The 14,882-nt window shown below is 38.2% G+C and overlaps 1 protein-coding gene across 8 annotated transcripts in view; it reads right to left on the bottom strand.

Moving 5' to 3' along the window:
• The window catches only part of SLC4A4 (solute carrier family 4 member 4), a 335,807-nt gene that overhangs the window by 32,143 nt on the left and 288,782 nt on the right, over nt 1-14,882 (bottom strand). For all 8 annotated transcript variants that reach the window (XM_073891772.1, XM_073891773.1, XM_073891770.1 and 5 more), the window contains 2 exons: nt 5,842-5,955; nt 3,969-4,130 (listed from right to left, as the gene is read on the bottom strand). In XM_073891772.1, the coding sequence (XP_073747873.1) occupies nt 3,969-4,130; nt 5,842-5,955 (276 nt within the window). The remainder of the gene's footprint in view (nt 1-3,968; nt 4,131-5,841; nt 5,956-14,882) is intronic.

Raw genomic sequence — 14,882 nt, 5'->3', positions numbered from 1 at the left:
CTCTTTTGAATCAATTTCATAGCAGTCAGACCCCTTTAATTTCAGACCGATCTCCAATGTTCACATTCCACAGCCACCTTTCCCAACAAACTGTGAATAAAACAATATCCAGAGTGAAAAGCCTTTCATCCATGATGTCTCTCCACTGGCATCATGAGATTTGTGTCAAAACACTGGCACTTATTCTGTAACTACTGTCATTCAAAGAAATGATTTCAAATAAGCAATTCCTAAAAGTGATAAAAACTTAAAATTCCTATTTTAAGAGGTAAATCTTAATATGTCTTGATTTTCCAATGTTTTCTATAGGGAATAGGAGAATTTTAAAAATTCTGTATTTTATCAGGAGTGCCCGGCTGACTCAGTCAGTGGAACATGCAACTCTTGATCCTGGGGTTGTGAGCTAGAGTCCCACGCTGGATGTAGAGATTACTTAAAAATAAAATCTTTTTTAAAAATTCTATATCTTATCAATTCTAAATTTGCTAAACTTGAAATTCTGAATTTTATTAATAAGAAAACTTAACGAGCAAAAGTAAATAGGCATTTATCTCCAAAGACACATAACAAATCTGGTCAACTATATAACAAAATTAAAAATGTGCTTCCTAACTCTTTTTAGAATAAAATATATTAGTTATCATCCATTTCCAGCCTTTCAAACTAAATCAACACTGAGACCCCTCCCAGTATAGAGCATCTAAAAATGCTCGACCAAATATAAAAAAATATCTTTTAGAAATCATGGCTTATCTACCAGAAAGTAAAAGAAACAACTGGAGGCAAAAAACAATGGCAACAAGAAAGAGTGAATCTACAGGGTCAGTAAGCCCTGGGGCTTAGGCCCACCCTGAGAGACCTTAGGGCCTGGATTTAGAATGACCATCCGAACCCTAGGGACAGGAGACCAACTCTAGGGATATGGGGGAAAGGGTATAAATGAAAAGACATCCCTTGAAATGAAATTAGGATACTCTAAACACAGCATACTGAGTTGGTCAACTAGGAAATAAGACACCCTACGGAGAAAGTAGGGATAAGTGCCTCTCTAGGCCTTGCCTCTAAATATAAAGCCATAAGAAAAAAAGAATCTCGAAAGATATTTCTGACTATAAACCTGCAATTAAGTTTGAGGCTGGAATTCACATTATCTCTATGGTCTAGAAATCCTGAAGTCAAAAATGTAACGTAAAATGGTCCTGACCTTCTACGAATGTCTTGCCACCCGACCCTCAAAATGAAAGAGATATAGATATAAAATGACAAAACTATACTTCATCAAGCTTCTGGATCCAACGACCAATTTAAAGGAAATACAGAAGACAAAAGAGCATGCTAAATGACACCACAGGGAAATAAGCATCATGATCTAGACTATGGCAATTTCTATAGTGCAAATGTAGCAGATTTTTTTTTTTTTTTAGAGAGAGAGAGAGAGAGCAGGGGGGGCAGTGGGAGAGGGAGAGAGACAGCCCTCAAGCAGACTCCCTGCTGAGCACAGAGCCAGACACAGGGCTGGATCCCAGGACCCCTAGATCTTGACCAGAGCCAAAATCAAGAGTTGGACATTTAACTGACTGAGCCACCCGGGTGTCCCCAAATGTGGCAGATTTTATTTTCCAAAAACGACTGGAAAAATATCTCCTATCCTGCATATTTTTCTTCAAGTGTAAAATTGCCATTCCTCCATCAAACAATGGAGCCCTTCCCCACCCCATTCAATGGAGGCTGGGCCTGGACCTATTTTGATCAATCGATGATAGCAAAATAAAGAATAGAGCTGTGCCAGTAGCAGGTGTAACCATGAAATGGTCTTGCATCTTTCACTCTTAATTCTGGGAAGTCAGTTTCCATGTGCCAAGTACAAATAGCTCAAGGTTGCCATGCTGCAAGAAGCCTAACCCACATCAAAAGGCTCTGAAGGAGGATATGCCATGTGGTGAAAGAGAAGTTGGACAGACAAACAGACACACCAAGGAATCAAGGTACTAGGTATGTGAGACATGGAAGTGAGTGAAGAAGCCGTACTGGACAATCAGCCTAGTCAACCCTTCAGATGACACTAACTGCAACTGCAGGAGAGACGTCAAGCAAGAAGTATCCACCTGAACCCTGTCAACCCAAAGAAACATAATAAATAATTGTTGTTGTCACCTGTTATATCGCAAAAGATAAACTGAAAAACAACCTGGTTGTCTTCAACAAATAAATATCTAGGGAAACCAAACAGACTGATGGTGGTGGGTGGGGAGGAGAAAACTTACGGACTAAAAGTTTATAAAAGATTTAAGATAACAATATTTGAAAGTTAACTGGAATCCTGATTTAATCAAATAAACTATATTTTTAAAGTTTATTATATAGTTTTACAAACATGTTTGATCATTCAAAGAAAAGATAATTGGCATGTTACACATAATAAAGAAAATATTATATTCTATTTCAGAGAATGGAATAGAAGTGGAATAGGAGGATAAAAAAAAATAAAAAAAATAAAATAAATAAATTAAAAAAAAAAAAAAGAAGTGGAATAGGAGGAGAAACACTACCAGCTCATTTTATAAGGATAATATATTCCTGATACCAAAATCCGACAGGGACACTGTAAGAAAGAAAATGCACAGGCCAATGTCACTCTTAAAAGAGATGCAAAAATCCAAAATATATACATATATAATATACTCTGTATATTATATAATTATGTAATAATTATACATAAAGATATAAAAACCATGTATAAAAGAAACTATATTCTACCAGGTTGCAAGGTTGGTTCAAGAACAGAAAATCTATTACTGTAACTCACCAAGTCAACAGATTAAAAACAAACATGCTTTTATCTCAATAGTCTCAGAAAAAGTATTTGTCATTGTCTTCATTAAGGACAGTTACCACATTAAAATCAGATGTAGGATGACACTGGCTGAGTGGTGAACAGTTTATATTGCCCTCTTTGGTGGTGAAGGAAATATGATCTCAACTTTTTCAGATTTAAATGAGGTCTTCCTAAAGTATTATATTGAGGACATGTGTCAACACAAAGCAATCTGTGACTCTGCCAAGTCAGAAAGAATATTAGCTATAATCTAACTCTTGATAAAACCGTCTTGGTTTTCTCAATGAGATACCACCTCACACCACTCAGTATGGCTAAAATTAACAAGCCAGGAAACGACAGATGTTGGAGAAGATATGAAGAAAGGGGAACCCTCCTACACTGTTGGTGGGAATGCAAGCGGGTGCAGTAGGGAGATTCCTCAAAAAGTTGAAAATAGAGCTACCCTATTACCCAGCAATTGCACTACTGGGTATTTACCCTAAAGATACAAATGTAGTGATCCGAAGGGCTACGTGCACCCCAATGTTCATAGCAGCAATGTTCACAACAGCCAAACTGTGGAAAGAGCCGAGATGTCCATCAACAGACGAATGGATAAAGAAGATGTGGTGTATATATATATACACAATGGAATATCATGCAGCCATCAAAAAAAAATGAAATCTTGCCATTTGCAATGACGTGCATAGAACTAGAGGGTATTATGCTAAGCAAAATAAGTCAATCAGAGAAAGACAAGTATCATATGATCTCATTGATACGAGGAATTTGAGAAACAAGACAGAGGATCATAGGGGAAGGGAGGAAAAAATGAAACAAGACGAAACCAGAGAGGGAGACAAACCATAAGAGACTCTTAATCTCAGGAAACAAACTGAGGGTTGCTGGAGTGGAGGGGGGTGGGAGGGATGGGGTGGCTGGGTGATGGACATTGGGGAGGGTATGTGAGCGATGTGAATTGTGTAAGACTGATGAATCACAGACCTGTACCCCTGAAACAAATAATACATTATATGTTAATTAAAAAAATAAAAATTTAAAAAAACTGTCTTAGTTTTGAATAAATTAGTATTTTCAAGTACTATAAAGAAAGTAGAAGGCAATGATAACCACTGTTATGAACATTTACCTTGAGTTTATGTTCTTTCCTGTTCACGATCACAGCTGTGATTTGCTGGTCCATGAAAATCAGAATGGTAACCAACAAAGCAGGGATAGCAGCTGCAAGGTACACCCACCAGGGGTTTCCTCCAAATGGTGGAACAAACCAACCTCGGTTTGGACTTGTTGGCTTGAAGAAGAGAAAGAACATTTTCAAAGCAATATTAATACATACTATTTGGTGAAAAATCAACGGGAGAGACACAGTTTTATTTCTGGATAGGTTAAACAAAGATTAGTCACCAAAAACTTCCTGAAGGTGGTTATTTTAAGGCAGTATTTTAAATGAAGGAGAGTAAGAATATAGACTGAGGGGAAACAGATAAATGCCATTTTGTGCATTTAGGATGATCTAAGATAAGGACTCAAGCAGGAAGACAGTGATTTACGTTAAGAGGCAGCCAAAAGAAAAACTCAAATATAATAGTAAAGACACAGACAAGAAATTACAAAACAACAATGAATTTTGTCCATGAATTTTGGCAATTATACTGAAGTTATTTCTACTACTGCCAAATTGTAACAGTTTCACATAATATAGAAAAAGCTACAAATATTTTTACATGCTATAATTGAACTTGCTTAACTACTCTGGTTTTTCTTATATATATGAAAAATGAGCCAGAATAACTGGTTAAATCCTCAGAAATATTACCAAAAATAAAAAATACAATTATTTTTCTAGTTTTCCATCTATCCTGTTAGATCATACATCTGTACTACAGAAAAAAAAATATTTTCCTTTCCTTTTCCTAATGCTAAATAATGTAAATAAACCAAAATAGAATCCTATGAATTATTTTCTCTATATTTACTAGTCACTTCTCTGAAGATATTTCTGTCTTCCATCTCCCTTTGCTCATAACTACATCACTGAATCTATTCACATTTTACTACCTTTACCAGGTTGAGAACTTGGAAGGGAAGGAAATTTCTCTTGTTCGTCAGTGCATTTCAAATCCCCTGTAAAGAGCCTCACTCAAAGCAAACATTCAATAAATATTAACTTAAGTGAACTAATCACTGAATGATTGAAAACTTATCTTTGCTAATGAGTATGAGATGGCAGAGATAATGCAACAATCTATTTGCTGTACCATAGATACCCCTTCCTCCTTAAGTAGCTATAATATAAGCTATATATAGCTATATATAAGCTAGAACTGCAGTTAGTTTAATTTTTCTTAGCAAGTATATAGTCTCAGTGATGGAGAGAGAAGCTAGGAGTGTTCTACAAAACAAGTGAAAGACATAATGAAAAATTAGGGAGGGATATGTAAGAATGACTAAAATGTAAATTTTACCCATTAGGCCTGCACAAACCAACAGATTTATAAAATGAGTAATTCCTATATCTTCTTTGTGATAATTAAAATGCACATTACATACAAACGTGTGTGTATATGGCAGGTAGTTTGGTAGCAGGAAAAGAGCACTGAATTAGAAATATAATCTTGGGCATTTTCTTTAAATCTTTATGAGCTCCAACAAACAACTTCATAAAATCAAGATGACGATAGTTACATTACATCCTAGAATTACTATATGGATCAAGGTGATAAGTTGTATGGAAATACTTTGGCTCATCTTAAATTCTCCAAAAATATAAAGCAGAGTTTGTATTTGTCAATAAAAATCAATATAATGTGAACCTTGCATTTGATCCTAATCAGGCATTTGATTTTAGTGAAGAAATAGTGTATACACATGCCTGGCGAAAGACCACCCCTGAAATAAAGAAACAGATAATCATACAAAATGAACTCAAAAACATATAACAAACTCTAACAGGGGAAAGAAAGCCATAGAGTCCCAGGAATGACCAGCAGAAGTTCACTTACCTTGAACTCGCTTGGCACAATTAGTTTTGGAGTATCCACACCTACCAGGGCATCTATTACACAAAAGATGAGAATGGACAAGATAATGGCAAAGTCACTGATCAGTTTTCTTGCCTGAAAAAAAATAAAAAAGAAACCAGGGGCTGCTTAGCACTGGATTAATATATTTGCTTGTGTTGGAAATGAACAAAATATTCTGTATTTGGCTAGTGGTCTACAGTAACAGTGTCACCAGCAAATTAAAGGAGTGTCACACTGCAGAGAGATTATTTTTCACATTGTTTTTGCATCACTTTCTCATCTGGCCAGAACTAATCTAATCACACAGAACAGATCAGTGTGTGTGTGTGTGTGTGTGTGTGTGTGTGTGTGTGTGTGTGTGTGTGTGTGTGTGTCTAGGCAGGGGAATAATATATTCCTGAATAATATATTCCTGAAATACCGTACAAACACTCTTCCTGTAGGCAGCACAAAGGATACGCAGGTAAGGATGAAATCTCAAAAAATCTACACAAAAATATAGAATTCTGTTTATCATTCGGGAAATAGCATTGTGCGTAGAGGGCAAGATAATTCTATAAAGTAACCTGAAAACACTGTGGATCTAGCAGGAGAGGGGTTACAAGTTCTAGGTGACTGAGTGGACTCAAGACTTCAGAGGAACATGAAGTGATGGGAGAGAGAAATGATGACATCACTACCTCTGTCAAAGAAAACAGTTTTCGCTGTAGGCTAGTGCTTAAAGTCTTCTGTATGTGGGGAATCTCTTCACCACCACTTCTTAAGTATGGTTGCCACTGGTTGGCAAACTCGAAGCTTCCAAAGTATCTGCCTCTGGTCAGGTCAAGGGCTGGGGTTTAGGGGTTGTAACATTAAACCCAAACCTTTCCCATGAAGTGGGTGCAGAATGGTCATTCTGGAGTCAGCAGGGGAGCACGGGACTGTTGGCAGCTCCCCTGCGGTATCTAGCGGCACTGATAACGGCCTCGGAGCACTGCTAGAGCATAGACGCCTGTTTCCCCATAAGTATGTACACATGGGGGTGCATAATCTGATCATTCCACAAGAATTCACTCAGCGCCTTATACTTTGGTGCTAGGGACACCACAGTGAACAACACAGACACAATCCATGTCTTCATGAAGGTCACATACCCAAGGAAGCCTGCTTCTAAACAAATCAGGGTGGATTCAGCAGTTACAAGGTTTCCTCAGGGTGAGCAGTCAGTGTTCTGGTACTGCCAGATGAAGAGAGATCAGGCAGGGTGGCTGACAGTTCTGCAGTAGGGGGGCTACTACAGTCAGATATTCAGTAGGAATGGAACTGGGGAATGGAAGTACTTGGCAAGGTGGGTAGGCTGAAGGCCATCATCATGTTCTCTTCTTCACCACTGCCCAGCACCAGGAGCCTTGGGTCCTAACTAGCAGCAAGACCAAAGATGGCCCTGTTAGCTAGGAGTTCCTTTCCCTTTTGAAGGGCTGGGTTCTGCTAGGCTTAGCTCTCTTGAGAAGTCACACAAAGAAGCAAAAAGCCAGCCATGGGCTATGTTAGGTGCAAATTAACACCAATTATACAATAGTGTCAAGCACAAAAAGATGGCAGGGATCAATATGGGGAGAAAAATATAGTGCAGCGGTTAGGAGCACAGTGTCTACAGTTAGGTGACCTTGGTTGGAACCCCAGCACATTCATTTTCTATCTGTAAATATCTACCCTTTCTTAGCTTCAATGACTCCATGTGCAAAATGTAGCCAAAATAATCCTTACAACCTCACCGGTTTGTTATAAGAATTAAATAAGATAAGCCATGAAAGTGCTTAACATAACATCTGGGAACATAATAAACTCTCCTAATATATGTCAACTGTTGTTTTTTCAAGTTCCATGAGGCCTCTTTGGCTGCAGAAACCACTAGAATAATTAAATAATCGACCATCAGGAGGTCTTTAGAAGGAATCATCAATTCCAAGAAACAAGATATAAAAGCCCAGTAATAATACAGAACTGCCACTCAACTAATTTTGGTTGGAAGTATCTGGAATCCCTGCAGAAAAAGGGCTGGAGGAAACTCCCATCTCTTAAGTCACTGTTGACACAGGCAGTTCAGGATGGTCTGGCACACATGGTCATATGAAACAGGTTCAGGAATATATTAAGACGTTACAACAATCTCTCCGGTCCAGTAGGTCATAAATCACTGGAAGACCAGAGGTCTTTTTGCAAAGGCAAAAAAGACGTTATGTCTTTACGACCCTCCCAGTCCTTATCCAGTAAATCCAACTTGTTGACAATTTAGACACGTTAGAAGTTGTTCAAAAGCGGGGGGAATCGTTATTAAAAAGACAGCGCTCCTCCTTTTGCTCATAAACAGAAAAGAAGTAGAGGGTAGCAAATGAATCCAAACTTCAATTCGTCGGTAGAAAGTCCCAGCGCGCCTGCACCTCTGGCCCTGCTAGGGAACAGACCTACATGACTGGAATCACTACCAGACACCTGGGATACTTGCTTCTTTAGTTAGGAGAAGAGGCTTTCTGAGCCTTCCATAAGCTGAACACTGAAGCCCTAAACCTGCTCTTTCAGTAGTTCTCTCCATCTTAATTAATGGTAGTTTATTTTTTCCTATTGCTTAGGCCAAAAACTTTGAATGACCCACATAACTCTTCTCTTTCTGTCATATCCTACATCTAATAGGTCAGCAAATCACCTTCAAAACGTACTCAGGATGCTGTCACTTCTCACCACCTCCATTGCTCCCTTGTCTAAGGCACCATTTTATCTCCTGTGGTTTCCTGCTTCTTATCTCATCTTCCTGGTTCTATACTTGCCCTCCTTCAGTACATTGTCAAGGTAACCCAGAATAATCATGTTAAAATTAAGGTCGGATGACGTGGTTGGCAAAACAATGCCCCCTTAAGGATGTAAACGTCGTGCTTCCTTGAACCTATGAGTATGTAATGTCGCATGGCTAGAGAGAATGAGGTTGCACACAGAATTAAGGTTGCTGATCAGATGACCTTGAGATTGGGGATATGATCCAAGATTATTTTAGTAGGTCCAATGTAACCACCAGGGTTCTCATAAATGAAAGGGGGAAGCAGAAGAGTCAGTGTCAGAGTGATGCACTGTGAGAAAGATTCAACTGGTCATTGCTGGCTTTGAGGATGGAGGAAAAGGCCATGAGCCAAGGAATGTGGGCAGCCTCTACAAGCTGAAAAAGGCAAGGGACTGCATTCTTTCCCAGAGCCTCCAGAAAGGACACAGCCCTGTCAACCCCTTGACTTTAGAGCACTGAGACCCATTTCAGTCTTCTGATCTCCAGATCTTAAAGACAATAAATTTGTGTTGTTTTAAGCCAACATATTTATAATAATTTGACACAGCAACCATAGGAAACTAATATAAGTAAATAGATTATAGTTTATTTTAGTTATTAGTTTCCCAAATTGATACACATTGTATATACACGTGGAAGAAATATTATATATGTGTGTGTGTTTGTGTGTGTATGAAATATTATAAGTTTAGAAGAAACCCTCAGCAATGGTATTCCTGTCAAATGTGGTACTATTATACCATAAATATAAAAGTAGCTAAAAAGACAAATATTAGTAAGATTCAGGACTGCATTTCTTAAAATTTATGGGGAAAAAAGCTACTTTATTAATAATTTGCTTAACCTCATTAAAAATCACAGCCAGGGTGATATGTTCCATATAAAATATTCACTTCTATTTCCCCTTCCTTTCCCTTAAATTGTACAGTACAGTTCCGTTACAGCAGAAATCACTCCTGGAGAGTGTTTATGATCAGACATGCATTTCCAAGACACTGGATCCAGTTTAAACTTCATAGTAAGGAAATGGATTGTTCCCAGACTACTTTTGTATTCAACTCCAAATCCTCTAACTGGAAAAGGCAGGCAGGGGTGCCATTTTAGTAGACTGTTCAGGTCTTACCCTATACTAAAATTAAACTTTAACTTAAACGAGGGAAAACTGACAGTAGAACTATAAAGTGCCCTAAAAATGTCAAATGCTGAGTAAATACAGCTTTTACTAGATATACCCTGGGACCTGTGAACAAGAGCTTTGACTTTAAGGAGATAAGATTCACTCTCTTGAGGTTCTTCTCACATTTCCAAACACATTTAGAAAAAAAAAATTACACGAATTTCCCTTCACGTTTTGTTTCTTTTACTTTCCATTTTCATCAAACTTGAGCTCTTTCAAAAACTCCAAAACAACAACCTTTTATGTGCCAACATGTAAATAAAGAAATCAAATTAGAAATCCATAGTTTCTAATTCCCTACTAGATCTTCTTGGTAATGATTAGAAGTGCCAAAGTTTTCATGAGAAACCCGTTTCCACAAGATTTCATATCTAATCCCGTGGATTTGAGAGGTTTCAAATCTAGCTTGGACCGATATAACTTGTGGATGTCCTTCCAGCCAAACACTAAGTCCCTCCAAGTTCAAACTTCAATATCGTAGGCACATACACTATGACAATCTAAGTGAAATACAAATTAAGACAACTCACATACAGCAAGGGCTTGCTATAAAAAAAAGGTTTATTTTTTAATGGTAAACAGATGTGCTAAAATGTAAGAGAATTCCTACCTCCATTCATGAATAAGGCAAAGAAAAGTGTTTAACTAAGATCCTTTTATATCAGATTGGTTTTGAGCTCTTTTATTTTTGTTTACCATTTTTTTAATTTTAAAAATGAACAGGAGAAAAATATTTCTGTCCTCTACAGAATTAATTATAAAATATCTCAACTAATCTAATAAGAAACACTAAGAAACAAGCTTAAATATTTAAACTATCAAAGCAAAGAAGAAATTACATGGATGGGAAGCGAAATTCAAATAACCATATACTGTTCTCTTGTTCTGGGGCAAAAACAACCTAATAAATCTACTATAAACACACTCTTCATGAAGGATGGTACTTATTAATTATTAAGAGAGTCATAATCATGGAGACACCAGCAGGGAGAAGCTAGTTAATTTACAAGAGAAAAAAAACGAATCTGGTTTCTCTGAAGCCCCAGAGGACATTTGGTTTTCACTTTGCGAGGGCTGCAGCTGGTTCTAAATGACCGCAGGGCGGCTCTCAATGGATGGAGCTGTTACAGAGACAAGTACAGCAGCAGGGACCCTGTGGGTTCTCAGTAAATATTAATTCATGATGTCAAGTCCTCTCGTGACGGCAGTGCTTGGAAACTGCCAAACAACAGTGTAAAAAAAGCATTTATTGTAGATGAGAAAAAGTACACCAGACAAATATGTGCCTTTTGGCAATCATGAGAAGGCATAAAATACCATGAGAATTTTGAAATTTGATCCCCCCCAGTAGTCAAAGCATAGCACTATAAAAGAAATAAGCATTGATATCTGTATAGCAATCATAATACACTGTACTTTGAATCAATAATACCCACTATAGTTAGAATTCAATAAAAGGAAAGTCTGATTTAGACTCCAGGATTTTAATGCTGTGAATTCTAGAGTCAGAGATTCGAGGAACAAAGAAGGGAATTGGATTGGGCACTTCCTCTGGGTGGTGCTTAGAGCTTCCCGATGGAAGTCTACCTTTAAAAAAATTGTTTTTCCAAGCACGAAACAGAGGGAAGTAGGCCTATGGAGTCTTTCAGCAGGAATGCGAGTGAGACTTCAGCCCCCTCAGGCCTCTTCCTGCATCCTGCTTCAAAACTGAGCAGCAGAACAAAAAAAAAAACCTAGTAAGTGTACGCCAGAAGCAAATGATCAAATCCCATGGGACATACTGTGTCTCAATCTGGCCACTATTATTCTAAGTAGAAAGTGAAAATCTGGAGCTGATCCAGAGATGGGTAACCAGAGGAACAGGATTCCGGAAAACACACTGCATAAAAAACGATGGAAGGCCTTGAGAAGTTGTTGGGAGACCGGTCTTCAAATATGTGAAGTCTGTCACAGGGAAGAAAGACTAACTTGTTCTGTGTAGCTTTCAAGGGCAAGGGCAGACCCTGCGGACAGAGGCCGTGGCAGGGAAGATTTGTGTTTCTATCGGGAATGCCTTCAGAGATACGAGTTCCTGTTCTAAGAAGCATTCAAGCAGCCCACAGATGACCCCTTGTCAGAAATAAGAGGCAAGATTGGACTAGATGGTATTCAAAGTTCTAACACTAAAATGCAATGATTAAGACCCAATTATCAAAATTTCTTGGCCCTCTAAGAGGGTCTTCTTGATATATCCTCCCAAAAACATCATAATAAAGAGTTCCAGGGGCTCCTGGGTGGCTTCGTCGGTTAAGCAGCTGACTCTTGATTTCGGTTCAGGACATGATCCTCAGGGTTGTGGGACTGAGCCCGGCCTGAGGCTCCGCGCTCAGCAGGGATTCTGCCTGAGATTCTCGCTCTCCCTTTCCTTCGGCCCCTCCCCCGTACTGCTCAATTGCACTGTCTCTAAAATAAATGAATAATCTTAAAAAAAAGAAAAAAGAGTTCCAGAACTTAAAAAGAAAGGTGGTTTTTATAATTATATCAAGGTACGAAAATTAAAATTTTAAAAAGAATATTAAGTCATATGTATAAATCAGACAATCTGGAAACAGAGCAGGAGGGCCATTTTGCGTTAAGGAATGGATTTCAATGCTGGTGACTTTTCTATGATAGGCAAGTAAGCTGAAAGTGTTTATGACCAATAAAGTACCAAGGTCAAAATTATTGTCCATAGACTGCTTCTATGCCACCATTAAAAGCCCTCACAAAACACCTGGCTGATCAGTGCTCCCAACCTTATTTTGATTAGGGCTCAATTCAGGTTGGCTGCATTTTTTGTCATATATCTATAAGAACTGAAGTATTTATAATCTTTGTTAAATGTTTAAGAGGTTAAGCTGGACTTATAATCAAATACCCCTTTGTCATTCTTAAGGAAAAAATATGAAAATCAATTTTGGATTAAACAAATTTGACTTTGAAAATCATATTCCTTGGTACAACATAACACAAGAACTTGAAAATCTGATTCCCCTTCACTGACAACAAAGTCATTTTCTGAATGAGTTTCAAAGGCATGATGTGGTCTGATGTTTCTGCAAGAACCAGCCAAATGTCACCCAGCATTACTAACACTAGAATGGGACAGAGAATACATGCCCATTATTTCTTCCTAATTTTTGGATACATTATTTGTTTTAGTTTGATAGTTTTTACCATTCACCAGAGAGTTTCTGGGAGAAAAAGAAAAAAAAAGGGATGACACCTGATTCTTATAAAGAGCTGTTTACCAACTAAACACAGCCTACTTTAATAGAACTGTCACAGGCCAAAGTGTCAACTAAAAGTCATGGAGCCAAAAATACGGCAAATTGTGGAATTCTAGGCTTGTTTCACATGGATAAAAACTAAATTTGTCACCTAACTATATTAGTGCATTATATTTCCACTGAAATTCCTGAAGCCCTATACTTTTTTCTTATCCATAAAGCCAGTTCCTCAAAGATCATCATCAATTTACTTAGGTCACAGGAAAGCACTAAAGTTTGATTCCACAGAAGATAATAAGCATGAACGGAGCAGAAGGATCAAAATGAATCACACTCATTTGAAAACCCAAAAACCTAATGTATTCAACAAATATATACTTAGTTCCTACTAAGGGCCAGGCTCATGAATTACCCATCCCTACCACCTAGTATTGTATCAAGCACACATTAGGGTCACAATATTTTTTTTCAATATTGAATTAATATACTAATTAATTACAGAATACTGTTTTTAAAGAAGGATATTAAAGAACCTTCTGCTCAAGTGTCATCTAAATAAAGTGTAGAAAGTGTCACAGCTGTTGACGTTACCTGGAATTTATTTATTTAACTGCCAATAACAATCAGGAGGCATATTAAAAAAAAAATCTTGGTGCACCTGGGTGGCTCAGTCAGTCAAGCATCTGACTCTTGATTTCAGCGCAGGCCATGTTCTAAGGGTCATGAGATCAAGCCCCATCTTGGCTGGACATGGAGCCTGCTTAAGATTCTCTCTTTCCCTTTTCTTTTGCCCCTCCTCTCTCTCTCTCTCTCCCTCTCAAAATACATACATACATACACACATAAAATAAAATAATAAAATAAAACAAACAAACAAAAAAGAATCTTACCATTACATCAATTCATGTGAGGGTCAAAACTGTTACTTATTCTAATAGGGGGGAAAAAGGAAATTAAATGGTTCCTAAAGAAAGACATTTTCATGCCAATTACATCCATCAGCCAGTCACACTATATTTGACTATATATCAAAGTATCAATAAATTTTGCTTAATTCAGAAGTTCTACAGCTTTATGAGTTCTACTACTACTAATCACACTCCTGCCCTCAGCTACTGCTTCCATTTTACCAGCGCATATGCAGGGAAGGCGTCTCTGTCGCATGCGTATGATCACTTGCTGATACGGCACTCTGGAAGAGCACTTCAGGTGAATGCCCTGAGCCACCTGCCACAGAAGATCCCAGATGATGCTGTGATGCTCCTCCAGGAAGCTCTGATGCCAAACGCCTTTGACCAAAGACTTGAGGCTGATGGAACAGACCAGTAACTGTATGGGGAAACAGTCTGATGCACCCCTCTAAAAAGAATGGGGAGCGCAAAGAAGACAGACAGTGGGGTACACTGGTCTTCCATTCACATTCCCCTCGGCATTAGGGCTCTCTGGACTGTGCCTGATATACAAATTAAATTCCTGATAGAAAGGTTAATAAAGACAAACTCTTTTACCGTAAGTGCTCATACTGATGGAGTGCCACTAGCCTCCTGAGGGAGAGAAAGTGTGGATAACTGACCCTGGTCTTGGCCAAGATAATGACTGACAGAACCAGGGGAACAGAAGTGTAAGTGTAAGGGAGAGTGATTACAGCGGGATAAACGAGGGGACTGTGACAAGTTTAATTTGATTAAAAAAAAAACTTGGAGAGGCAAATGTGAAAAATAGCAGCTTTTGTCACACCAGCTCTATTTTGTACCCCTTATCACCATGCTCTCTGCCTTGGGAG

The sequence above is a fragment of the Callorhinus ursinus genome, unplaced genomic scaffold (genome assembly GCF_003265705.2).
Source record: "Callorhinus ursinus isolate GAN/ISIS: 27379988/994484 unplaced genomic scaffold, GSC_fseal_2.0 scaffold4, whole genome shotgun sequence".
Classification (NCBI taxonomy): Eukaryota; Metazoa; Chordata; class Mammalia; order Carnivora; family Otariidae; genus Callorhinus; species Callorhinus ursinus.
Note: the sequence above shows the minus strand (reverse complement) of the source record. Positions and strands in the feature narration are given on the sequence as shown.